The 27,752-nt window shown below is 41.3% G+C and overlaps 1 protein-coding gene across 1 annotated transcript; it reads right to left on the bottom strand.

The window, feature by feature from the left end:
* Positions 1 to 305: 305 nt before the first annotated feature.
* Positions 306 to 27,483, bottom strand: LOC133425236 (NLR family CARD domain-containing protein 3-like). The gene is made up of 9 exons (XM_061715972.1): positions 27,435 to 27,483; positions 22,756 to 22,942; positions 17,983 to 18,218; positions 14,806 to 16,591; positions 13,364 to 13,537; positions 12,622 to 12,795; positions 9,728 to 9,904; positions 7,676 to 7,849; positions 306 to 3,425 (listed from the first exon to the last, which is right to left on the bottom strand). The coding sequence occupies exons 2-9, from the start codon at positions 22,902 to 22,904 to the stop codon at positions 3,419 to 3,421; spliced, it is 2,877 nt and encodes a 958-aa protein (XP_061571956.1). The 5' UTR covers positions 22,905 to 22,942; positions 27,435 to 27,483; the 3' UTR covers positions 306 to 3,418.
* Positions 27,484 to 27,752: the final 269 nt, after the last annotated feature.

Genomic DNA, 27,752 nt, shown 5'->3' with positions numbered 1-27,752 from the left:
GTTTTTGTAATTGCATTACAGAAAATCACAATATTCTAATTTTCTGAGACAGTTCTGTATATATGCATTTTTGATATAAATATATATGATATATTTTTAAATATGTCATATATATTTATTTTATTAATATTTATATATATATATATATATATATATATATATATATATATATATATATATATACAGTACATATGGGGGGGTTGAGATTAAGTGTTTTTTGTTGTCTCCACCACTTGTTTTCTTCTCTTCCTACTGTAAAGTAGTGGGTGTCGAGCGTCTGAGTAGAGAGCAGACAGACCAACGCCGACGATTCCTCAAGTTTATTTCTTCATTTTCTCAATCCAGGAACCGACAATACAGCACCATTTTCAATCACATCATCTTCTCTTTCTAAACCCAAACCCTCTCACTTAAAGTATACACACAGAAGTCACTCATCAATTAAACTCAGACTAAACCATTCCCTAAACGGGTCACATTACACAAACACTCTAACCAAACTAATTAAATATATGTGCTCAAATTAATTTACAACTTCATATGCATTTTAGTTACATAAAGTGCAGAAATTCTCTTGTCTCCAAAGAAAAATCAAACGGACAAACAAAAGTAACTCCTGAAAAACAAAAAATCATCCTGCTTGGTATCCCAATAATTCAATCACTGATGTCACTGATGTTAAAAAAGGCCGACCTTCCCAAACACTGAACCTGAATGGTGTTTCAGAGAAAGGAGATGGAAACATGGTAAGTATAATCAACCCAATATGAAACGTGTAACTAAATAAAGCTATTAAACTAACATTGTCCTAATGTATGGAAGATTTTTTGTGCCAAAATTAAATAAATAAATACATAATTAATTAATTAATTAATTAAAATGGGAATGAAATATATCATGAATTAATTAAATGTGTCATTAATTAATTCAAATTAGAATTAAATATGTCATTAATTAATTAAAATACAATTCATTTTAAGTAAAAAAATATATTTATTATTTCAGCATTTAATTAATTAATGAAACATTTAATTAATTAATGATATATTTAATTCCCATTTTAATTAATTAATGATGTATTATTTTTATTATGGAGGATGGACAGGAGGATTGTCGTGGACGGGCAAAAGGTCGGGGTAATTCCGTATTGGTGCCTGTATCGCTTTAAGAAAAAGAATCCTGTGAGCGATACAGGAAGTATCGTTCGGATGTAACGCACCAAATTATGTTTATGAGGAAACAAACTGTATCGACATGTTGGGGGTTTGTTGGATGTTTGCTTTCCCTCACCTTGTTCCACTGACTTCATGGATCGTTCAAAGACCCGTTATAACATTGGAAAAATAACCAGTAAACATATCCACACCTTTATCAACTCACACTTAAATTTTTTTGCTCACCATTTTCATCTGTACCCTGTGAAAGACCTTTTTCTAAGGCAGGGAACTGGTGTCTAAGAGGAGAAATCGCCTTGGAGCAAAGACACTTCAAAAAAATGTGTTCCTCAATAAAAGTGCATAAATCAATACATTTTTTGTATTTTCCTTCATATGATTTCTCATCTTTTTTTTCTATTCTGTTTACCTGCAATGATTGTAGGACTAATGCATGGGTCACTATTGAGTGACCAACACAGTCTGTGTCAAATCACTCCTTTAGGAATCATCATCCATCACTCGCACCTGTGTGTTCAGACCATGTGGTTGATTGTGAAATTGCTGCAGTTCGACTTGTGTCTTGAGATTTTCCAGTAGTGCGACTATTTTTTGGATCCGGACGGATTCCGACCCAATCGTTGCTTGTGCCTCGTGCAGTAAACGTGGGGTAACGACGAGAGGTTAACACCTCACGACGAGAGATTAACACCTCACGATGAGAGATTAACACCTCACGATGAGAGAGTAACACCTCACGACGAGAGATTAACACCTCACGACGAGAGATTAACACCTCACAACGAGAGATTAACACCTCACGACGAGAGGTTAACACCTCACGACGAGAGGTTAACACCTCACGACGAGAGAGTAACACCTCACGACGAGAGATTAACACCTCACGACGAGAGATTAACACCTCCCGACGAGAGAGTAACACCTCCCGACGAGAGAGTAACACCTCACGACGAGAGATTAACACCTCACGACGAGCTCCCGATCACAAATCGTGAGCTCGCAAGAAAATCAAGCGTGTTTGAAATCCTGGTCGCTCCTCGTGAAAAAATCACAGTAGAAGCAGCTACGACCCGATTTGCCTCATCCTTTCGCAGAGAGCATGCGCAATCTCTGATGTCACGTCAAAAACTATTATTTTTAGTTTAAGTGTTGCAAATTCACATTACAAATCATGTTTTAATAGCAAAAAAAAGGCTGCATTTCCACGTACGGTGCACGTCGCCGCGTACCCTGCACCGTAGGCTCTGCGTTGGTGTAACGCGGAACCATAAATCAGCCTTTAGTGTGCGCTGTTCTGAACACTTAATAATAATAACAATAAAAATACATTTTATTTCTAAGGCGCCTTTGTAGGCACTCAAGGTCGCCGTACACAACATATTAAAATAATAGTAGAGCCCGCAGAATACTTCTCTTCTCTGTTGTGCTCATTTTGCTGGGACGTCAGGTTCCTCCGCCGAGACACAACTTTTGCGGTATGCGTTCATTGTTGTGTCTAAAAATGATGCGCAGTGCCCACACAATCAGAAACGGTACAGATATTTTGGGATTTTTTATATATATATAAAAAAATAAAATTATAAAAAAATAAAGGATCCCCATAGCCTTTGATTGGGTGGGCAGGACGCACGTTTGCAGTTCCGGTACACAGAAGTCCGACGGGATTATGATCGTGTGAGCAGACGGAGCATCCGAGCATCGGGTCGTAGAGTGTGAGACCATAAATCGGCGGCTGTGAACTTTTGAACTCAGCAATCTAGTCGTGCAGTGTGAGATGGGGCTGAATCAAACGATTTAAAATATCGCACAGTGTATGCCCAGCTTTAGGTTTCTGCTTTCTGCAGAAGGTTCATGAGTCGGCGAGGGAAAGCTGCTTGAACGGGACCTGCTGCAGGACTTTTCCTTCCTCTCACAGGAACCTGTGGTGGAGAGTTTTAGAGGACCAGAGGAAGGCGGAGCGTTGCTCGCTGTGATCGGCTTCATTCTGATAAAAGGCTCACATCCTTCTCCCAGGTTGGAGTCTTCTTCTTCATGCTGTTGTGTCTCTTGATTTAGGACCAGGGACAGAAGAAATGTTTGTCTGAGAGCAGGAAGGTGCGGTGGGAGCAGACCAGGGTGTTTGATGAGGGAGAGGTGGAGGTTGGTGGAGCCACAAGCTTCACCAACCTTTGCTGGTGTTGAGAGATTAGAGGAGGACGTCTCCTCTGAGAAGAGTCCACCTGGTCCACCGTCGTCTGTTTGGTTCATTTTCTGCAGATAAAAACAGATAAGACTGTTTTATTTGACACTAAACTCATGACATCTGGAAATAATTTTATAGTTACACCTGAAATCACAAACAAGACGTTAAAAATATGAGTTTACGGAAACTGACATGTAAAACCATCATGACTCTTATTAATGTCAGCAGGTAAATAATTTGCAGTGAGGCAGAGGTGCGTGGAGCATCCCAGCATGCACCTCTGCTGACACTGAACTGGCTGCTCTGTCTTCGTTCGTTCGTTCGTTTTTATTTATTTTGAACATGTATATAAAAAAAACAAGAAAAAAAGATAAGAGAAACAAATACAGGTGGGCATTCCACCACATAAAGAAAAAAAACACATATATAAATAAATATATATAATTTTTACAAAAATAACCTGTTTAATACCAAATGTAAGCTCTATCATAAATATAATATACAGTAACTATGATATAAATATAATATGACTATGATATAAATATAACTATGATATAAATATAATACGTATATCTATACAAACATACAAAAACAACATGACGAAATAGCAAAACACACACAGCTGCTGATCTTTAAACACAGTCTTCATTTTTATACCTCAAATAAACTATGTCTTTATATTTCTTCTTAAATTGTTTTATGTTTGTACATTCTTTTAACTCCAAATTCAAATCATTCCACAGTTTAATTCCACAAACTGATACACAAAAACTTATTTTGTTGTACGCACAAATAAAGATTTGAAGTTTAGGTTTCCCCTTAAATTATAACCCCCTTCCATCTCAATAAATAATTTCTGAATGTTATCCGGTAGCGAATGATTTTTTGCTTTAAACATTACTTGTGCAGATTGAAATGCCATTAAATCCAGAAGTTTTAACACTTTAAACTGTAAGAATAGTGAGTTAGTGTGATCTCGATATCCAGCCTTATGAATGTATCGTATTGCTCTCTTTTGAAGTATGAGTAATGAATGTAACCTGGTTTTATAATTATTGCCCCAAATTTCTGCACAGTAAGTGAAATATGGAAGAACTAGTGAGAAGTAAAGAATGTCTGACGCTGAACTTGCTTCGGGGTTTGTTATCAAACCCGTCCTTCCTGATGAGGAACCTGGGTTTCTTCCTGAAGCTCATGTTCAATCCAGAGCCAACGTTTTACCTGACATGGTTGAGGATGCTGGAAACCAGCCTGGAGTTCAACACCTTCCTCCAGAGATCTGATCAAGAATGACCGAATATCCCCCTGAACAAGATCAATCAATACTTGGAACATTCAGTCAAGTCTCTCTGTCATTCAGGGAACTGTCCCCACAATTCAATCCCAAACGTGTATATGAGAGAAGAACTTGCAGAGAACCCAGAACTTGACCAGGGAGATGATTGTTTGACTTTTATGAAGCTTCTCAGTCACGTAGCTTTTGGACAGTTTGACGCTAAGGACATTTCAATTCAACTAATTTCAATATAATGTTGATGTTCTCCCCTTAGTTCAACTCTTTACAGGTTTTATCATAACTTTTGTGAATGAGGTTTTATGTTCTGTGTTGGCTGTTATAGTTAAGTTCCATCATAATTCCTGTTATTTAAGTTATAAATGGAAGACTGAAGAAATGTAACAGCTTCCCTGAGAAACTACAAATCAAATGTTTTAAATTAAAGAGTAAATTCATTTGTCAATGCAACATCCAAAACACTGAGATGAAATTATAAGTTTACATACTGTATCTGTGTCACGCGGGTTAAATGTAGTTGTATTTTATGGTTGTAGTGTACAGTATGTTTTAGTTTTATAATTTTTATGATCTTAGCATGCAGTGTTGCATGTATTTTATTGCATATTTTTTATTATTGCACATGAGTTGGACATTTATTTTGAAACTTTGCACATCATAAAAGGTTTATGGGAACAATAATTCTCAAATTGGCTCAACAACCATAATTAAGGAGAGTACTGCAGAGTTCGTAAGCTTGATGAACCAATACGACGACTATTCCATCAACTATACCTATTTATGATGAACAAATTGCACAAAACTGCAAAAATATTTAATTTGTATAAGAAATTCAGTCCCATTTCTTATACTATCACTGCAGGTATTAGATTTTAATATTTGTTTTCTTAATACTAGACCAACAATATCATAACTTATATTATTCGTAAAACCATTTTTTGTTCAAAAACTTAATTCCACGGCCACGTTGATGAGGTTATTGGTGGATTTTACATTCTGGGTTCAGAATGTTCAGAGCTGCAGTGGAGCAGCTGTGTGTCTGTACATCCTGGAAGGCCGTCAGCTGGAATACACCTTTATTTCTGGACACATGAACACGAGCACAACACTGGTCTACAACACACATCTGGATCTGATCCTGAAGCCTGTCATCATCCTCCTCTCACAGCTTTTGATGGATTGATTGATTGAATTGTTTATGTCGAACACATAAGGAAAAAAATATAACATTTTAAAACTCAAAATTTAAAACAAATTCAAAACATACAGAAAAAAAGAAACAGAAACAAAGACATAATACAAACAGGGAAAAAAAAAAACAGTGTCCGAAAAGGAGCAGGTAGAAGTAAAACTTATTTAACCCTGCCCCTTTGTTACCTCTATCATAAATTAAACATAAATATTAATAATAAATAGCTGCTAATTTACCTATTAGGCTACAGATTTTCCCATTGGTTGAGCCTTTGCACCTAACCAGCTAACAAACACAATCTTTCCTTAACATAACTCCTCCTCAATCAAATAACTTCCCAGAACTTCCTTTTTGTACCGTTTTTTAAATTGATTTATATTTGTACATTGCTTCAACCCATCACCCAACCCACTCCATAGATCCACTCCAACAACTGAGATACGCATGCTTTTCCTTTTAGAATGAACACATTGTTTTTTTAAATAAAAATTTCCTCTTAAATTATAACCCCCCCTCCCTGTCACAAAACATTTTCTGTAAATTGCCTGGAAGTGAATCAGTTCTCGCTTTGAATATGATTTGTAGAGTTTTTAGTTTGACAATGTCCCAGAATTTCAACACATGCGACTTTAAAAACAGTGTGTTCGTGTGATCCTTATAACCCACATTGTGAAGTATCCTGATTGCTTTTTTTTTGCAGTCTGAATAGCGGTTGTAAATTGCTTATATATGTGTTGCCCCAAACTTCCACACAATAATCCAGATATGGTAATACTAGTGATGAATTAGGGCTGGGCGATATATCAAGATTTTAATATATATCGATATATTTTCAAACACGATATGGTACGAGACAATATCGTTTATATCGAGTTAAAAAAATATATATATATATATTTTATTTTTTTTACATTTTTTTTTTAATGATTTTGATATAGCTTATTTTGTGACAAATTGACTTGAATGTTTTATTTGAGATTTGCACAAATGTTTTGTTATTTGCACAACTGTCAACCTCAGTGGAAAAGTCTGCCTGTTACTGTCTACATTGTATTAATTGCAGTGTATTTTAATTTAATTGTTATGCAGGAAAGGGATATTTATTTTATTTTATTCAAGAAGCATTTTTATTCTATATATGCAGGCAGTTTATTTTTATTTCATTTGTTTTATACATTTTGATATTGTGCAGACCTCTGTTAACAAAGGTACCTGTGTGACATTTGGCACGAGGCTTTGTATTAAAACTGACTGTTTTTTTAAGGGTTTGCCTCAGAAAAAAAATGAAGCTAACAGAGATGCTAACAGAGATGCTATGCTATAATGCTTTGGGGGAAACCCCAATTAAGGCACAGAAAAAATATCGAGATATATATCGAGTATCGCCATTCAGCTAGAAAATATCGAGATATGACTTTTGGTCCATATCGCCCAGCCCTATGATGAATACAGAATGTGCAATGGTTTATAATCCAGCATGTATCTTGTTCTTCCCAATATTGCTACATTCTTTGCCAGTTTTGTTTTTATATGATTTATATGGGGTTTCCAGCTGATTTTCTGATCCAGTATCACCCAGTATCATACACCCTTTCAATATGTACATTATTGATCGTTATTTGCGCAGTATCAATTGGGATTGTGCGATTTCCAAACAACATAAATTTAGTTTTCTTAAGATTTAAAGATAATTTGTTTTCACGGGCTTCAGGAAGAAAGCAGCCGCTGAGAAGCTGCAGCTTCGCCGGAAACACTGGATCTTTGCTCTGACACCAACTGGTTTAAGTAGAAAACTGCTGGAAGCAGCAGGACCGACTCCGACCTCCACTGACCTGAGAGTCTGCAGCTGGTAGTTTGGACTCTGCACCAGATCAGACAGCTGCTCCACATCTGCAGCCTGCAGCTGGTTCTTACTCAGGTCCAGATGTTTCAGATGGGAAGGGTTGGACTTCAGAGCTGAGACCAGAGAAGAACAGCTGATCTCTGACAAACTGCAGTCCTCCAACCTGAATGAACAATAACAGATGTGAGCTGAACCACCAGGATGCAGATTCCAACAGTCCAACATAACCAGTGAAAAAGAGCTTCATCAATATTCATGACATCATGCTGCTGCTCCAATAAAGACGTAGTGACTTCAGCTCTGCAGCTCTGCAGCTCCACCAGTGGATCCATCCATACAAACCCATGTTGTGCAGCCAAATGATTCAAGTTTCCACACAAACAAACATGTCAGCAGGAATTCTGGGACAAATGTCAACTCATCCATTTGTATGAAGAGAAAATTAAGCATTTGTTTGAATGTCAGAGACACAAAAACATGATGAACTGATGTATAATATTTCATGTAGTAAAACTAATTTCATATAGATGCGAATTAGAAAGTTGATGGCACCTTTATTTCGCTTTTCTTACTTCAACAGACGTGTATTTATATTTAGTTTTAGAGTCTGAAAACCATAAAAGGACATTATTTGTTGCACCTTATGTCCTGCTGTCACCTGGATGAAATGATCTTAACAGACGTATTAAGAGATGATATTAAAAACATAGAAAGAGATGTTTTCCAAGGTGAAAGTTTTATATTTGCTAAACTTTTATTTGTTGAAATGAAATTTAACGGTAGTCAAAGGAAGCAAACGTTGGTTTGAATGATTTCAGCCACAGTAAGAAATTATTCAGTAAATGAGCTCTACAGCTCATATGTTGGACTACTACACATTCATTCTGTCCACTATTGTCTGTCAGACCCTCTGAGTTTATTAACACAGTCTGGAGGACATTTCTGAACGTATCAGCTTTTTAAGCTCCTCGTACGTTTCCATTAGAAGCTGTTGTTCACTCGGTGAAACATCAGCAACATTCGTCCTCTCCATTTCTGAATCAGGACATCTGGGATCGACCTCACGGTCTGCTTAAAACAGACGTCAACGTGCACGTAGCAGGATTAGTTCAACCTGGCTTGACATAGCTGCACCTTCTCATCCTGGATCATCTTCCTGCAGCGGAATCATCCAGGATGAATTCAGGAGGATATGTCAAGCCTTTCTCACACATCCTGGACTTCTTCTTTCTACTTTCATGCAACAAACTTCCCAACTGTCCCAGAAAAACTAGATCAAGATGATCAACCATGAAACTTGCTCAAGGTTTCTTCCCTCCTAAAGGGGAGTTTTTCCTTGCCACTGTTTGGCTTAAGGCTTTTCTCCCACTATGGGAGTTTTTACCTGCCATTGTTTATATAATAATTGCTCGGGGGTTTATGTTTATGTTTATGTTCATGTTCTGGATCTCTGGAAAGCGTCTAGAGACAACATCTGTTGTATTAGACGCTATATAAATAAAATTGAATTGAATTGAATTGAATTGAAACTAATCCAACTGTGGAAAACATTTGGAAAAGCTGCAGAGAAAAGGAGCTGGAGATGAAATCTGGAGTACAATATGTAATCCTGAATCAATCTGGGAATTCCTTTATATGTTTTTCTAAATATAGTTGTTGAAGTAGATCGTCAAATTACATTTATAAACAAAATACTAAACATTTACTCTAGAATTCCTCAATATTATTACCTATTAAAATATACTTTTATTTCAAAGTTAATTCTAGTTTGTTCAGATGTTTTATTCCAGGTTCAGACACAGCTCTGGTTCTTCAGTTGTTCCCGTCTGAAACATTCAGATGCTTCGTTTTTATGTCAGAAATCAGAAGAGGGAGTTTTAAAAAGAAACAAACTGTTGGACGATTAAAGCAGAGAAGAAGAAACCAGAGCAGTAAGATGGTCAGTGCGGATCAGCAGGAGATCCGCCTGATGTCTGCAGGTTAGTATCAACACAACTTCCACATCAGATTCATCTGAACACACAAGTAAAACATGTCTGACCTCAGAGTCTCCAGTCTGCAGTCTGGACTCCCCAGGAAACCACACAGATGTTTCACTACTGAATCCTGCAGCTTCTCATTGTAACTCAGGTCCAGATGTTTCAGATGGGAGGGGTTGGACTTCAGAGCTGAGACCAGACAAGAACAGCTGATCTCTGACAAACTGCAGCTCTTCAATCTGAATAAAGAAGAAACACCAGTTTAAACTTCAACTACAACTTTTAGAGTTTCACTTTAAACATACCGTATTTTCGCGACCATAAGGCTCCCTTTTTTTTTTTTTTTTTTTTTTTTTATTAATGTGCCGGTCGCCTTATGAAACGGTGCGCCATATCTATGCTTCGGGTGAAGCCCGGGGGAGTTGCGGACGTGAAGGAGACCATCCACAGACAAGGGGGAAGGGGGGGGGGGGGTGTGAAGCACCCGTGGTCTGCGGACGTGATTGAGGGGGAAGGGGGGGTGTATAAAGGGACAGGTATGTGCTTCACGCAGAACATTGTTGTCTTAACAACGCTGAAGATGGCAAAGAGACACGCTTATGAAGCACAGTTTAAACTGAAGGCGATCAGCTACGCGGCGGAACATGGGAATCGAGCAGCCGCAAGAGAATATAAAATTAATGAATCAATGGTTCGCAAGTGGAGGAAGCTGGAAAACGAACTGCGGCAGGTGAAGAAAACGCAGCTGAGCTTCCGCGGACACAAGGCGAGATGGCCGGACTTGGAGGAAAGTTTGGAGAGGTGGGTGATCGAGCAAAGAGTGAGTGGAAGGAGCTTTCCACGGTCACCATCCGACGTAAAGCAGTAGCGCTGGCGGAGGAGATGGAAATTGAACATTTTCACGGAGGTCCGTCCTGGTGTTTTCGGTTCATGAAGCGGTGCCATCTCTCCATCCGGGCCAGGACAACAGTAGCGCAGCAGCGCCCGGCGGATTACTTGGAAAAGATGGAGAGCTTCCACTCATTTTGTAGCCGACACATAACCGAGAAACTCATCCAGCCCAGCCAAATAACGAACATGGACGAGGTCCCGCTCACGTTCGACATCCCGACAAACCACACGGTGGAGAGGACGGGGACCAGCACGATTGGAATCCGCACAACAGGGCATGAGAAGTCATCATTTACCGTAGTGCTTGCCTGCAGCGCTGATGGACGAAAACTGCCGCCGATGGTCATTTTTAAAAGAAAAACGTTGCCTAAAGAGACTTTTCCAGCCGGCATCATAATAAGGGCAAATGAAAAGGGCTGGATGGATGAAGAGATGATGATAGAGTGGCTGAGGCAGGTCTATGTACGGCGACCAGGTGGTTTTTTCCACACATCACCATCGCTGCTGATCTGTGACTTTATGCGCGCCCATCTCACAGACAGTGTAAAAAAAGAAGTTCAAAACATGAACGCTGTGCTGGCTGTTATTCCGGGAGGTCTGACGAAGGAACTCCAACCGCTGGATGTCGGTGTGAACCGGCCGTTCAAGGTGAGGCTGCGGGCGGCGTGGGAGAGATGGATGACTGAGGGGGAGCACAGCTTCACCAAGAGCGGACGGCAGCGCCGGGCCAGTTATGCCACAGTTTCCATATGGATTGTTGATGCGTGGGCTAATATATCTGCTAGGACTGTTGTTCGGGCGTTTGCAAAAGCCGGCATTTCAGAGGGGCCGCACGACACAGAAAGTGACTCTGAAAGCGAGGAATATGGGACTGGCGCAGCTGAATTAGCAGAGCTGTTTAATGCAGATACAGAAGATGAAGAGTTTGAAGGATTTGCTTGATGTGTAAAGTGAAATAAAGTACAATCAAACTAAGTTTTGCTCCCGCTTTATTTTTTAAATAAGCACACGTGCGTGTGTGTTCTGTGTTCTGCAGCGCGTGTGACGCGCACTGCTGCAACCCGACTTCCAGGTTCCCAAAGCGGGATCAGATCAAATTCTCCTGGTTCCCACCCGCTTTAGGAGCAGGGATTTCAGGGGTCTGTCCCAGGTCGGATCAACTTCACCCTGCGAGATTTTCAGGCAAATCTGTCGGTTTGATCTCCGGTAACCGAGATGCAGAGGATGCGCTCAGGAGCCGCCAGGCTCCCGCCGCGGGTTTGCAGGGCCAGGGCGCACCATCCCCGGGGCAGATCCGGCCGAAATGCCGCTGGTCTTTCCCCGGGAGCCCCTGCTCCCATACAGGTGGGTGGCTTCGGTCCCGGCCGGTCGGAACCGGTCACATTCCCGGTTAAAGCCGCTGTGACGCGCGCTGCTCCACCCCGCTGGGGAGAGACGGGCTCTGCGCGGTGGAGGATCCGCACAACGGGGTATGAAAAGTTTATTTACTGTTGTGCAGAAAGTGACTGACACCGAGGAAATTCGGACTGGCGCAGCTGAATTAGCGGAGCTCTTTAATGCAGAAACAGAGGTTTTGCTCCCGCTCTATTTTTTAAATAAGCACTTGTGTGCTTGTGTGTGCGTTCTGCATGTGTGTGCGTTCTGCAGCGGGTGTGTGTGTTTTGCGGCGGGCGTGTTTTGCGGCACGCGTGTGTGCAGCTCCGCGTCTGTAGACTGCGCCTTTTGGGTCGGTGCGCCATATGTATGTTTTAAATCTAAAAATGACACACAAAAATGAGGGTGCGCCTTTCCACACGGTGCGCCGAATGGTCGCGAAAATACGGTAATCAAATATCTATTCCAGGAGAAAAGAAATAAATAAACTTCTGGACATGTTAAAAAAAAAATCAATAATACTATATTAAGGCAACTGATAATAGTTGAATCCGGAACAGTCAGTGTTACAGAGTCACTAGAAAGAGTCTTTCTAGAAGTTTCAAGGTGTCTGAACGTACTCCTTAGTTTCATCTCTGTGTTTTTTGAGGATCTGTTTGGACAAAATTTTCATTTAAGTCTGTGAACTGACCTCAGAGTCTCCAGTCTGCAGTTTGGATTCTTCAGAAATCCACAGAGATGTTTCACTCCTGAATCCTGCAGGTCGTTCTTACTCAGGTCCAGATGTTTCAGATGGCAGGGGTTGGACTTCAGAGATGAGATCAGAGAAGAACAGCTTTTCTCTGACAACCTGCACAACTTCAACCTGAAAAAAAATTAAAGATGTGAGCTGAAGCCAAAAAAAACTGCAGAACTGCAATCTAAGAGAAAAAAAAGTTAAACAATAATGAAGGGGTTGCTGTGATTGGTTTATATTTTCCCATGGTGCTTTGCAACACCCCATTTTTGATTTTGTTGCAATGTGAGTGACAAGTACAGTACAGACAAAAAGTTTGGACACACCTTCTCATTCAAACAAATGGGGAAGTGTGTATAAACTTTTGGTTTGTACTGTATGTGTTGTGCATTAACCCTTCCCCTGATGTGTGAAAAGAAACTGTTACTGTTCACTGTTCAAATCTTATATGAGTTTTGATACAAACCAACCCAACAAACGCTACACTGGCAAGGCAAGTTTATTTGTATCGCACATTTCAGCAACAATGAATTTCAAGGTCCTTTAAATAATGAAAACATGCACCTATACTATAATATCATCTATTATAATGCTTTTCTATTACTATTTCATGAAAATATTTGTGAATTAAAATAGTTTTGTCACATCTTTGGAGGATGATAACTGGATAAATGTGGAAAGATCTCCTTGAACTGACCTCAGAGTCTCCAGTCTACAGTTTGGACTCTCCAGTCCACCAGACAGAAGCTCCACTCCTGAATCCAGCAGGTGGTTCAGACTCAGGTCCAGTTCTGTCAGAAGGGAGGGGTTGGACTTCAGAGCGGATGCAACAACTTCACAGTGAGTCTTTGAGAGCCGACAATCAACAAATCTGTGATGAGAGAAAAACATGTCACTTCTAATAAAGTCACAGGACGGTGCAGGTGACCACAGACCCAGAGTTACTAGAATTACACACGGTGGATTGATTCAGTGAACAACTACGTTGAAGAGCTACACCGCAGGAGTTAGAGGGCCACATGTACGGGTTTACTTTGTTTAAAAACCTGCTTGCTTCTGTTTGCAGAACAACATGTTGTGCTTGGCGATTCTGTCTGTCGAGGACGTTGAAGATGCCTTCATAATTGGATTTATGATAGCAGGATTTCTTCTAATTGGAGTGGGGATGTTCCTGGCCTATCGACAAACGCGTAAGTCGTCGACAGCTGTTTTGGCCCTTTCTGAGCTGCCCGACGTTGCTGAAGGAATGAGCACAGGGATCAACACTCAAACTTTAACGCTGGGAGAGCAAAGCCGCAAGCTGGATGCGATTCTTGAACAGAATCGCAGGCTGGCGGCGGTCTTTGAGCTCATTGGAAAGATGGAGAAAACCTTGGAGAAGTTGGAAGCTCGGCTTGGCGGGAATTGATCACAAATTCGTCTGTTTGGAGTCGCCATTGAGGAACCAGAGACTTAACAGCAGACGGAAAATTACTGGAGTCTGCCTGTTTCTCTTCTTTCAATACAATTGTTGATTCTATAATCTGACCTTGACAGGGCAGCTTGGCCCGCTGCTCCAGTCACAATCTCCCTGGTGGAATGTATTTATATTTACATATGAGGTTAAAGATACATAAAGATATGTATTTACATTATGTATGTCATTTTTACGTAATGTAGATGTATCAATGCTGCTCTGACCTCTTCCTTCTGTTTATAAATACCTGGTTACCCTACATTTACATTTCTCCTTTTATTCCAACACAACACGTTACACTCATACACATACACTACAACACATCACACAGTTACTAAACTTCACCCATCACTGTCTTGTCTTTTCTTTCCTGCTCTTTCATGTCCCACTCTTTTCTGGTCTTTTGTGTCCCACCGTTGGGGATCTTAGTCCTCTTTGTCAGAATTTTAATTCTCTTTTTTTCTTTTTTTCCTAGGGATTAATAAAATATGGCTAGACTGTGGCTAGTGAAGGAAACACACTCACACACACCCATGCACACACACAAAACCCTCCGTTGCCAGAATAAATTGCATATATATGTGGCTTTTTAGGTTTTCATTTTGAAGACCAAAAGAAGATTTGAAGAACTAAACTGCTAATTTACACTAACTGATGGTGTTATTGATCCCTTCTGGACTCACCGAGCCTTTCTGCAGTTCCTCACGGCTGGAATCAGTCTCTGTCGACCCATCCATGTTGTGTTGTACTTGTCCAGGTCCAACTCATCCACAACCTCCTCTGACATCAGCAGCATGTAGGCCAGAGCGGAACACTGGATCTCAGAGAGTTCCTCCTCTGATCTGTTCTCTGACTTCAGGAACTCTTGGATCTCCTGATGAACTGAGAGGTCGTTCATCTCCATCAGACACTGGAAGATGTTGATGCTTCTGTCAGGAGAGATTCTAATAGTGTTCATCTCCTTCAGGTTGTTGATGACTCTCTGGATGGTTTCTGGACGGTTCTCCGTCTGGTTCAGCAGACCTCTTAACAGTCTCTGGTTGGACTCAACAGAAAGACCATGAAGGAAGCGGACAAACAGGTCCAGGTGGCCATTTCTACTGTCCATAGATTTCCACATGACTCTCTCCAGGAATTCATCCAGAGATGAGAATCTGTTTTCTCCCAGGAAGTTCTCCAGCACATCTGTGTTTCTGGTGGAGTAACAGTGGAGCAAGTAGACTGCAGCCAGGAACTCCTGGATGCTCAGATGAACAAAGCAGTAAACGGGTTTCTGGAAGATCTCACACTCTCTCCTGAAGATCTGGGTACAAACTCCTGAGTACACCGAGGCCTCTGGGACATCAAGACCACACTGCTCCAGGTCTTCTTGGTAGAACATGATGTTTCCTTTCTCCAGATGTTCAAACGCCAACTTCCCCAGCTTCAGGAGAAGGTCCCTGTCGGCCTCCGTCAGCTCCTGTGGACTCGTCTCATGTCCCTCCTGGTACTTGTTCTTCTTCCTCTTCGTCTGGACCACCAGGAAGTGTGAGAACATGTCAGTCAGGGTCTTGGGCAGCTCTCCTCTCTGCTCTGTGGTCAACATGTGGTCCAGAACTGTAGCAGTGATCCAGCAAAAGATCGGGAGTTTACACATGATGTGGAGGGTTTTGGATGTCTTCATGTGGGAGATGATGCTGCTGGACCACTCTTCATCACTGAACCTCCTCCTGAAATACTCATCCTTCTTGGCGTCGGTGAAGCCTCGTACTTCTGTCACCCTGTCAACGTATTTCTGAGGGATCTGATTGGCTGCTGCAGGTCTGGAAGTGATCCAGATGAGAGCTGAGGGAAGCAGGTTCCCCTGGATGAGGTTGGTCAACAGCACGTTGACCGATGAGCTCTGTGTGACGTCAGACACGACCGGACCGTTGTTGAAGTCCAGGGAACGTCTGCTTTCATCCAGGCCGTCAAAGATGAACAACGGTTTCCAGGCAGCCAGCTGCTCTGCTGTGAAGTTCTGTAATGATGGATGGAAATCCTGGATCAGCCTGAGAAGACTGAGCTGCTCATCTCTGATCAGGTTCAGCTCCCTGAACGAGAGCAGAATCACCACGGTGACGTCTTGGTTCTCCGAGCCCTCGGCCCAGTCCAGAGAGAACTTCTGAACCTTGACGGTTTTCCCAACGCCAGCGACACCGTACATCAGTACCACTCTGATGGCTCCATGTTGGTCAGGTAAGGCTTTAAATATGTCCTGGCACCTGATTGGAGTGTCATGGAGGCTCTTCATCCTGGAAGCTGTCTCCAGCTGCCTCACCTCATGTTGGGTATCAACCTCTTCACTCAGTCCCTCTGTGATGAAGAGCTCCGTGTAGATCCTGTTGAGGGGGGTTCTACTTCCTGTTTCATCAATTCCTTCAGTCACATGTTCACATCTCCTCCTCAGACTGGTCTTGTGTTCATCCCGGACCTCCTGCAGACCAGCATCTGCAGAAAGATAAGAAGAACTCTGAAACTACAGAAGAACAAAAGTCTTTCCAGTTGTCAGTAGTTGACATTTCCCCTAGTTTGTATTTCTGTTTTGCCCCGCCTGTCTTCCATCTGCCCTGTTGTTCACACCTGTGTCTCGTTACCCCCTTGTGTATATCTGGTCTTGTCTTTCCCTTGCTCCTTGTGGTTCCGTCCTGTTTCTCTCCTCCATATGTCCTGCCAAGTTTTTGCTCTAGTTTTTTATCCCTGTTTCTTTTTGATCCTGCCAAGCAGCGCTTTTGGTTTTTAGTTCTTGCCTTTTTGGGAAAATAAACCCTTTTTTGTTGAACTCCTGCCTCTCGCTCTCCTGCATCTGGGTCCTCACCACACCAGCCGTGACAGAACGGAACCACCAGTATGGACCCAGCGGGAGAGAGCTCCGCCTTCTGGGACATCGTGTACTCGGGGTGGCCCCAGGAGCATCCAGGCTCTGGAGCGACTCGACGACGGCTCCAGCTTGCCGCTGTTCCGGCGGTGGTCTTGGGCGCATCGTAGGCGGTGGTCCCGGACGCATCAGCCCCTGCTCCGTTGATGGTCCCGGACCCCCCGCAGCCAGCGCCACGCACCCAGGTTCCCCCGCAGCCAGCGCCTCGTCTGCTGTGTTCCCCACCAAGTCTTCCAAGCCCCACGCCAAGTCTTTCAAGTCTTCCAAGCCCCCCGGCCAAGTCTTCCAGGCCGCACGCCAAGTCTTCCAGGCCCCCCGCCAAGTCTTCCAGGCCCCCCGCCAAGTCTTCCAGGCCCCACACCAAGTAGTCTAGGCCCAACGCCAAGTCGTCCAGGCCCCACGCCAAGTTGTCCAGGCCCCACGCCAAGGCCCAAGCCTAGGCCTCGTGGACAACCCCCGGAACTGTCTCGCCCGTCTGCCCGGTCCCGAGGACGGGCCCCGGAACTTTGGCCGTGTGTTGGCCTGGGCCCTCCTCCAGGCCCCCTCTACCCGCCCTGGGTGATATGTCCATGAGGGACATCTGGGATCTGTCCCTTGAGGGGGGGGTTCTGTCAGTGGTTGACATTTCACCCAGTTTGTTTCTGTTCTGCCCCGCCTGTCTTCCATCTGCCCTGATTTTTCACACCTGTGTCTCGTTACCCCCTTGTGTATATCTGGTCTTGTCTTTCCCTTGCTCCATATGTCCTGCCAAGTTTTTGCTCTAGTTTTTTTATCCCTGTTTCTGTGTGACTTTTTGATCCTGCCAAGCAGCGCTTTTGGTTTTTGGTTCTTGCCTTTTTGGGAAAATAAACCCTTTTTTGTTGAACTCCTGCCTCTCGCTCTCCTGCATCTGGGTCCTCACCACACCAGCCGGGACACCAGTTGTCAGAAATGAGTCCATCAGCAGACAGATGTTCAGTCTTACCTTGTACAGTTCTGCTCTGACTGGCTGTCTGCAGTCCAGCTCTGGTTCTGGATCTTTTTCCACACTGGGGACAGGAGGACGGTCCTGGTGGAGCAGACTGGTCCCAGTCTGAGCTCATGCAGCGTCTGCAGAACCAATGTCCACAGCTGGTAGAGACTGGATCCTTCAGGACGTCCTGACACAAAGGACAGCAGGACGGCTGCTCCCCCACACAAACTCCTTTCCTCTTCCTCCCTCTGTAAAGACATGTCTTCATCACTAAAGTCATTTCTCACTGTTGTAGAAAAACATCCAGATGAGTCAACAGTGTCCAGAAGCTCAGATGGTCTAAGAGAGTAAAAGTCTGGCTGCTTTTCTGTTTGATTTCAGCTTCCAGACGGTAATAAAACTGATGCTTCTGGAAGATCACATTTATTAGGGCCCGAGCACTGACAGTGCAAAGGCCCTATTGTATCTGTATGAATTTTTATTAGGGCCCGAGCACTTACAGTGCGAAGGCCCTATTCTATCTGTAGGAATTTTCCTTTCTTCTTTCTTTCTTTTTATTTTTCCGATGAAAGGAGGGCCTTTTTGCCCCCCTAAACGTGCCCCAAAAGTCACCAGATTTTGCACGCAAGCCAGGCGATTTCTTGTCAAATCTATGAATACAGTCGATCCCACAACGCTCTTTCCCATTTTAGATGTTTTCAAGTGCTCAAACTGAAAGTCTACGCTGTCACTCAGTCTTTCTGCCACTCATTGGGCGTAACCCGCTGTGAAGTCGCATCTGTGATAGGGCTGAACGATATGGACAAAATTTCATATCTCGATATTCATGCCAGATATCTCGATATCGATACGATACGATATGACTTCGGTTCGGTGAAAACCAAGCATTTTTCAGAAAAATAAAAACATCAGAAATCAAAAGAGTGCAGTTTTATTGATTAGAACTCACTGCCAGTCATCAACATTAACATAAAGTCACTTAATAATAAATAATAATCAAAATATTTTACTGTAGCTCCGCTTTAACAATAAATAACCAATGCAGTTAGAGTTAGAGTTCAGTACATGTTATTGATTATTGATTGGACGCTGCAGCTGAACGGACTGTCACAACATCACTGCAGTTTCATGACGGAGTGAAGACAGATTACAGATTAAACTCATGTTTCACTCCCAGGTTTCATATTTGATTTATTTTCTGTTTAAACAATTAAAAATCTAAAAGTGTTAACTTTCAATCTGATGAACAAAAGAACCAGAAACAACTTTCTTAATTTATTACTGCGCATGTGCAATCCCCCCATTTGTCCAATCCTTGTTTTCAGTAAACGAATAGGAAATAGAGAAAAGAGTTTTCCACTCGCTGTTTTAATTCCCAATTTCGATTTTCAAAAACATCAATGAATTTTTTATTATCAAAACAAAAGATGGGGAACGGATTATTTTGGTTTATTTCTCTATTTTTATTTTGTAATTTCAAAACTAAAAAGGCATGGCCGACGTCGCAATTTTCACCAAGCACGACTTGCACAACACCTCGCTCTGGTCGACATCATCCTTTCTAAATCCAAAATACCTCCAAGTAATGGAGGATGATTTATGTTTTGGCACAAAATTAGATTCAGCACCGCCATCCGGCCGCATTATCCTCCGTACTCATGTCTCTTTTCTTCCGTTTGGATTTCTCCGCTCTTCTCCGCTCCGTGTGTGTGTGGCTGTGTGCGTATCAGGCTCCCTCACTCCCACCCTCCTATGTTTGTCATTGGTTGGCTTCAGCTGTCGATCAACAGCAAGCATGAAATAAGCTTTGTGGTTGCCTGGCCGTAGTGGTGCGTTCAAGAGCAATCTTAAAAGTAATGTTTATGGAGACTGCTCGCGCTGTACAAGCGGGGCGAGCGGAAATATATCGTTTATATCGTTGCTTTTCCGTTATTAATGTCTTGAATGTTCATATCTCGATATAGATACGATAACGGTATATCGTTCAGCCCTAATCTGTGACATCATGCGCATTCCCTCTATAGGGCTTGGTCGTCTTGCCGTCATCACCTGGCGGAGTCACCATGTTGGAAGCTACCTTAGCTGCTCTTCGGACCACTGCGCACTGTGTACAGACATGCTCCCTCTTCGTTTTGTCTTAGCCTACCGGTACTTGGAATCGTTACTTTCCGTTATTTTGTAACCATGGAAACCCGTTGCTGTGTTGTAGCTGCAGCAGCTCCACACATAACAGAAAAGATCACTAATGGTTTAACTTTTCACCACTTTCCTGCTCGGAGGCAGAACCACGGAGGCCAAGTATCTGAGATAACAGAGTAAAAGAGTCGTCGGCTCGCTTGGATGGCGGCTGTATTTGTATATTTTGTTTTTATAAGTATGATATTAAATTTTATGTTAACTAAAGGTGGAGGCACCTGATACGTTTTCGCCTCTTCCTGCACTTTAAATTTGTAAAGTTGGTACTTTTATGTGTGTAATGTTTAACTGTGCAAATAAATAAATAATTCTAAAAAAATCTAAATTTGTAAGACGACCAAACATAACCTTCCAAAGTAAACCACAAACAAACACTCACACAGACCGGGGTTGGATCATTCACACGGATTTTATTCCCCACTTCTCCAGCTAAACGCAGTTGCTGGCCAGCTCTCTGCGGTGCGATTAACCCCAATCTTCAGATAAAACTAGTTTGTTGAGGAAAAAATATTAACTCTATTTGTAGTTGCAGAGGAAATAAATAATCTCACGAGGAAAACAAAAATATTGCTCATGCCTCGGAGCCTCTTCCGCATAATATAGCGGTCAAAAAGAAAAAAGTAAGAGTAATACAAAACATGTACTGTATGTTGTACTATTATACTAATTTATTGAAACACATGGCGAGTCAAACATTTACCAAAGCAGCTGCCAAACACTCCTAAACAAGGTAGCTGAAGACGTGGGTTGTGCAGAACTGAAGCAGTAAATCCTCGTCGGAGCTCCACTCTTTAGTAGGGATTTCATATGGATCCAAACCGTTAATAATCATTATTTTCTCCCTGGCTCCCTTGTTTAAGGTATCCCGGTAAATTCCAGTTCCTTTCCGACATTTTAACATTCTTTTTTGCGTTCCGTCTGTTCACTTGGTGCTACTACACTGATGTTTGTTTACACTCACGAAGCTGCCAACATGGCCGCCGCATCCCAGAATGCACCTTGGGGACCAAGCCCTATTGTTATCTACAATACAAGCATCGAGTACGTGTTAAAATGAAACTGGACGTGTTTGTGACTTGCTGAAAATAGGTACAGTAGTACATCCTTCTATAAGACAGGTTTTATTGAGGTTTAAACATTGTTTTACTGGTGATCCGTTAAGCTGGAGGTGAATCGGGATTTGATTACTTTGGTCTGCAGGTGCATGTAATTCCAGGTTTGTCCAGTAGAGGGAGTGTGTTTCTTGCTGGCTGCTCATAATCAGTGTTGTGCATGAACGCGTTCAAATGAATGCTTTCATTGAACACGTTCTCACATTTCTGTGAGAACGTTGAACTGAACGCAACGTATTTACAAATAAAGAACTTGAACGTGAACTTGTTCATTCTGCAGATCATGAACTGGAATTTGAACTGTTCAGATTATGTGAGTTGCAGCTTCACTGTTTAGGTCCAATTATTACGGAATAATCCTTCTCATTTCACCAGCGGGCGGCACATTTAAAAGGCTCGACGAGCCCGGTGGCATCTTTACGAATGTAGGCTGATTTATGGTTCCGCGTTACACCTACGTACGCGGCGTGCGGACCGTATGGTTCGCGTCGCCGCGTACCTTACGCCATAGTCTTCGCCGTCGATTTAATGCGGAACCATAAATCAGCCTTGACGGGTGAAGAGAGACGTTGCAGACGCAGTGTCAGCGAGCCGTCAGATGATGATCCGCTTATCATTATCCGCAGGAATTTTACACATCGTCTCCCAAAGAGTCTAACGGTAAGAAACTAACCTTTCTGTGCAAATTATGTCCACCTGCGCCGAGAAAACAAGTCTGAACGTCTGCCTCGTCAACTTCACATTTGAAACGTCATGTGGAGTTAAAGCATCCGTCCAGTGGGAGAAAATATCTGCGTTTCATTCTTACTTCTCACCTAAAAATATTGAAATGAACTGAATTTGAAGTAGTTCAAAATGAAAATGGTGAACTATGAACGTGAACTGTTCATTTTTAAACTATGTGAACTGAACTTTGAACTAGTTCATGAGAAGTATGAACTTGCACAACACTGCTCATAATACATGAAGGCAGGAAGCAGCAACTTCTGTCTGTTTTACATCTGTCAAACCTTCACATTAATGTGTTACATATGTAACTGGAAATAAAATGTTTACAACAATAGGAGGTGTGATAGGATTGATTCTAGTTTATAAATGAAAAATGTATTAAAACAAATCGCATGCAATTATATGGATGTTTATGTTGTTTTATATTTTTATTTAATCTATCTATTTATAACTAGAAAAACATCTGTCACTGATTAGTTTTGAATTTCAGAAACGAGTACTAGAGTCCTAAAACTGCTGCAGACTCTCCTGGACCGATATGGAGAGGTGGTTTCATCCTGAACCATACTCTGGTCTCTGAACCAGCAGGACCACATGGTTGAGGAACACAGAAGACTTTGTGGTGGAAAAACAGGAACGAGAAGGAAAAAGTGATGTTTGAAGAACCTAAAACATCAAATAAACCACCATGGACAGTAAATATAAAGTAATGATGAGTCATAGAATCAGTTAACAGCAGTTGTCTTACTCTGTGTCTGAGGGTCCAGGTTCTTTACTGAAGTATGGATTCTGATCTTTGGACCAGTCACTCTTCATAGACAGACAGCTGGGTCCTGGAGACTCTGGTCTCTCCTCCTCTTCCTCCACACAATCATCCATCTTCTGGACTTCAGTCATTCAGAGACATGAACCAGAAACACCGACCATCTTTGAATCTGTAGACAGAAACTTTATTAGATCACGACTAAGTAGGGATGCAAATTATCGATTATTTCATTAATTGATAGTTGATAACCTTATCGATCGATCATCGATTAGTTAATAAGCGGCTCTGAGATACAAACATAATTTTTTTTGCTTATATAAAATACAAAGGACATTTTAATGTATTCCTTAATAAAATATTTATTTGATACAAAAGTAACAAAAAGACATTTTTGTACCACAAGGAATATAATATAAAGTGCACTTCAAGGCTATTAGTAGTAGCAGCAGCCATAATAGTGTCATTTGTGTCAAGCAAATTTTAAGTTCTAGTTACGTTTTAAGTTAGAGTTTTGGCAGTGTTCAAAATAAAATGATGAGACCTGCTGTATTGGAGCACATTTTCTTTTAGTTAAAACTGTAGCGGGGACAGATGTTTAGAGAAACCTATGTATGTACCGGGTGAAGGCTGATTTATGGTTCCGCGTTACAACAACGCGGCTCTGCGTCGATTTAAGGCGGAACCATAATTCAGGCTTTGGGGGAACATATCGGAGAACAACCAGAAGAATATAGAGTGGATTAAAAATAAAAGTTAAGCACTGAGCTACATGTGTCTCCCGTCTGGGCCATTGCAGACTCATTGCCTGAGCATGATATTACTAAAACCAAACATATCCGTCTCTTTCTTCTAACTTTATGTGCGCGGCGCGGCGTTAATTTTAATCGGGTAATTTCATAACGGCAATTAATCGAAAATCGATTAATTATTAACATCCCTACGACTAAGTCATGTAATCAATTTAACAACTTTTCCTGAAGGACTTCCTGAGGTGGAAGAAAGGTTTTACTGATACTGACGATGAGACAGAACTGAAGCTGAGTCTCCTCTAACTTGATGCCAACATTTCTGTCCAGGTGTGATCTGCCAGCCAAGTATTCACCTGGAGATTTTCTGTTTAATTAAACACTGAAAGAAAGACTGATGAAGTCATTCAGTATACTACTTCTTCACTGATTCTCACTAAAGAGCCCCAACCTGAACGTCACCTGCTCGTGTTCAGTTTTCTACACAAAAACATCAGTTTATTTCTCTGAGATCATAAAACAACAGTTTTCAGGAAACAGTTGGACTTCAGATGTTGGTTAGTTTAACCATGAATCCAACTTTGTTAGCTCAACGCTAACTTCCTTTGTTGTTCAGTAAACCAACCCCTAAACGACTTAAAGCAGCACAATGTAACTTTCAGCTTTTGTTGAGTTTGGCGGCTCCTTTGGACAAAAGCGGTAGTGCTTTACCAGAAAGAACACTACGTTTCCCATGAGCACCAGCGCGTACTGCCGGAAAACTCCTGTCCCCGTCGCTGCATTTGTTTTGATAGTGAATGAAATAAGACGGGACGGACTTTCAAAACTACTTTTCTGTTTTCAGCGGTCGTTTGCAGGATGGATAGTGAAGAGGTTATGTATCTATTTTTGGCTAAACAATATAATATGACGATGTTGAAAATCACTATGTTCAACTTGGTTTTATTAGTGAAGTCACCCCCGCCCCCCTGTCCTGTTTCAGCAAGATAATACGCCCCAAATTACAAACTCATACGGTCTGGTTTTGTTCTACTGCACCTTTTTCCTGTCACGTTTTTTAGAGGGACTTCGTCATAAATTAGTAGTCCAACATACTTACTGACAAAATAAAAAAATACTTTATAACCTGTGAATAACTGAATGCCCATTCCTTATATTTTGCAGATCAGCCCTGAACAATTTTACAGTTCTCAGGAAAAATACTAGAAATGTTCTATACATTTTCTTTGCATTGCATTCTTTCCTCTAGTGCTGTAATTCTATTCAATTGTATTATTATTTTATAAAGCTTCCTCATTGCGAATTACACAATTTTATGATCACTATTATTATTCTATGTGTCTGTTGTTGATATTGTCAGTAATTTTAGAATTACCAAAACCAAGCCAGCGAGTGAACGCCGGGCCAATATTTATTCTTGTCCGGGCATTTAGCTTGTTACTCTCCCGCTTTCTTTTTTATCCTCCTCTGATAAAACTTTTATTTTCTTTGGTTTTTCCGCTGCTTCGGCCATGATACCAGCTTCTGCTGAGCTCTGCGCTCCACACCCCGCCCAGCTTTCGTCGAATCAGGAAGGAGGGGGAAGTGACGTATGCCGTAAAGCAGTCAAAGCCGTAAAATTGTGTAGTTTTTTAGTGTGGCAGGGTTCCTACCATGCTCCTCAAAGTTACATAGTGCCAGTGAAGGCGATACAGACCCCTCAGACCATGACAGAGGTTCATTAAACCTGTTGGAAGTTGATGTACCATCACAATGACTCTGGAAATATTATATTAAGGTGGAAAAGCTACATAGTGCTGCTTTAAGAAACCGAGAAACTGAGAAGAGCAGGAGACGCCCCCCATCATGCACACCTTCTACAGAGGCACCATTGAGAGTAGGGCTGGGGATCGATTCAAATGTCAAAAATCGATTTGATTCTGATTCTTAAGATTCAGAATATTCACGCTTTGATTAGATCCGATTCGATTCCAATATTGATTTGGGTTAGTGTTATTAAAACTGTTGTTTCAGCTGTTGCGTGAATTATATGACTGTGTAGTTAAGCAGCATATTAATTCTAGTATTATATTGAGATTAAACAGCAAGTATTGCAGCTAATGATGCTGTAAGGACCAATCAGCTCCCAGAATGCTGATAGAACTGCTTTCAGAAACATCGTGTGGGTCAGAATTATCAAACAGATCCAGGGAGGAAACAGAGGCCCTATGGAATCATTTCATTTTTTTTCCCCATTTATGAGAATTAGGTTTTTAGCATTTTATGCAAATGTAACCCCAGGACAGTATATAAAGCAAAGAAATATAGACAATTTATGCAATTATAAGTGAAAACTTTAATGTTTTCATACCTTTAAAGTAAACATATTAAAGGCAAAAACATGGCACTAGTTATCCTCGTGTCTTTTTTTGGCCATAAACAAAAAAAGACCAAAAGTTGTAATGTAATGATGATTTAAAAAAAATAAATTAATTAATTAAAAAAAAATAAAATAAAAATCGATGTTTAGACATTTGAATCGATTTTTAGGAATTAATATGAGAATTGATTTAGAATCAGAAAATCGATCTTTTCAACACAGGCCTAATTGAGAGCATCACCTGGTGACAAATATGAAGTTACAATTAATAAATAATGTAACAATAAAATCAATTAAAACAGATACAAACGGTGCTTAAAAGATTTAAGATCAGGGATTTAAAATGACCAAAAGACACTAGTGAATTAATTTTTAGAGTGCTTTGTAATGAGTTTGAGGTGGAAGGTGCAGAAAAACGAAAAGCAGATCTACCAATCTCCGTAAAGACTCGGGGGACTTGTAGTGTAAGCCAGTCTGTGGACCGAGTGTGGTGTAAACTAGCAGGCCAAGCAAGGAGGGAGGAAACATAAGTCGGCAGCAAGCCAATAATAGCCTTATAGATAAATAAATAGAAGTGAAAATCTTGCCTCTCAGAGAGCGAGAACCATCCAACCTTACTGTACAGGATGCAATGATGAGTATTATATTAGTCACTAGTAATAAATCTGAGTGCAGAGTGATAGACAGAATCAAGGGGCTTTAGCGTTGTAGCCGAGGCATGTCTGTACAGTATGTCACCATGATCTAAAACTGATAAAAAAGTTGCCTCAATAAGGGTTTTTCTGCAATGCAAGAGGAAGCAGGATTTATTCCTGCAGAAAAAGCCAATCTTTTGCCTCAGTTTACTTGCCAGATTTGAAATATGATATTTAAAAGATACATTTTCATCAATTGTGAATTATATTGTTATTTAAAATGTATTTATTCCCTATTTTATATCATCATGTAAATACTCCTGTAAATATTCAAGTTTAGTTTGTCATTTTAATTGTGGACTGTTTATTTTATTCTTTATCTTATTTTATTACTTGTACTTTGCACCGTGGGTTAAAGAGTACTGTAATTTAATTTGTGCTGTATGTCTTCATAGCATATCTGACAATAGAACCCTTTAAACTGAACCTTTATTATGATGTCAGAGAAACGGGTTCAGACTGGTCTGACAAGAAGGAGGTAAAACAAGTATATTTCTCCTGCGCAGACAAACTCCAGAGGTTCGCGGTGGGGGTGTGTTTCCACTGTGAGGAGGGAGATTCTCCTGTTTTAATTCAAATATCAACAAAGGTAACATCCCCCAGAAGCCCTTTATACCCCCATGTGATGTCAGAAAGTCATGTGACCCCTTAAAGCTGAAGTTAGCTGGATATCAGTTACTGCGTCCTCAAAAATGTCCCAACAACCTCCAGATGTCTCTTTTCCTGTGTTTGATTAAACCTGATACAGGTACGTCTGAACAAGAGTCCTCAAGGACACATTTATCTGACCCCAAACTGTTTAGTTCTTTAGTTTCCGTCTCAGACACTTTAACAGCAGAAGAAAAAGGAATAAACACTCACCTGGTCTCCTCTGCTGCTTCGTTAACGTCGACATGGACTCTGAAATCTGTCAGCTGTTTTTCACCTGAGCAGAGCTGCTCCTCCTCCTCCTCCTCCTCCTCCTCCTCACTGTATTTGCAGGAAATCACATGACCACTGATGAGAGGGAGGTTTTCAGTCTGACTCAGACACTTTATCAGCAGCAGAATAACTTGACACATGACGAGCAGAGGTGTCTTCAGTATTCACATTCATTACTCAGGTAGAAGTATAGATACTAGAGTTTAAAAATACTCCTGTAGAAGTTGAAGTATCAACTCAAGTTTTTTACTCAAGTAA

This window comes from Cololabis saira, chromosome 24 (genome assembly GCF_033807715.1).
Source record: "Cololabis saira isolate AMF1-May2022 chromosome 24, fColSai1.1, whole genome shotgun sequence".
Lineage (NCBI taxonomy): Eukaryota > Metazoa > Chordata > Actinopteri > Beloniformes > Belonidae > Cololabis > Cololabis saira.
Note: the sequence above shows the minus strand (reverse complement) of the source record. Positions and strands in the feature narration are given on the sequence as shown.

Coding starts and splice junctions, on each gene's coding strand:
- LOC133425236 (XM_061715972.1), bottom strand. CDS start 22,904: ATGACTGAAGTCCAGAAGATGGATGATTGTGTGGAGGAAGAGGAGGAG. Junction 12,796..13,363: donor TGTAGACTGGAGACTCTGAG/GTCAGTTCAAGG, acceptor ATTTTTTTTCAG/GTTGAAGTTGTGCAGGTTGT. Junction 9,905..12,621: donor TGCAGACTGGAGACTCTGAG/GTCAGTTCACAG, acceptor TTCTTTATTCAG/ATTGAAGAGCTGCAGTTTGT.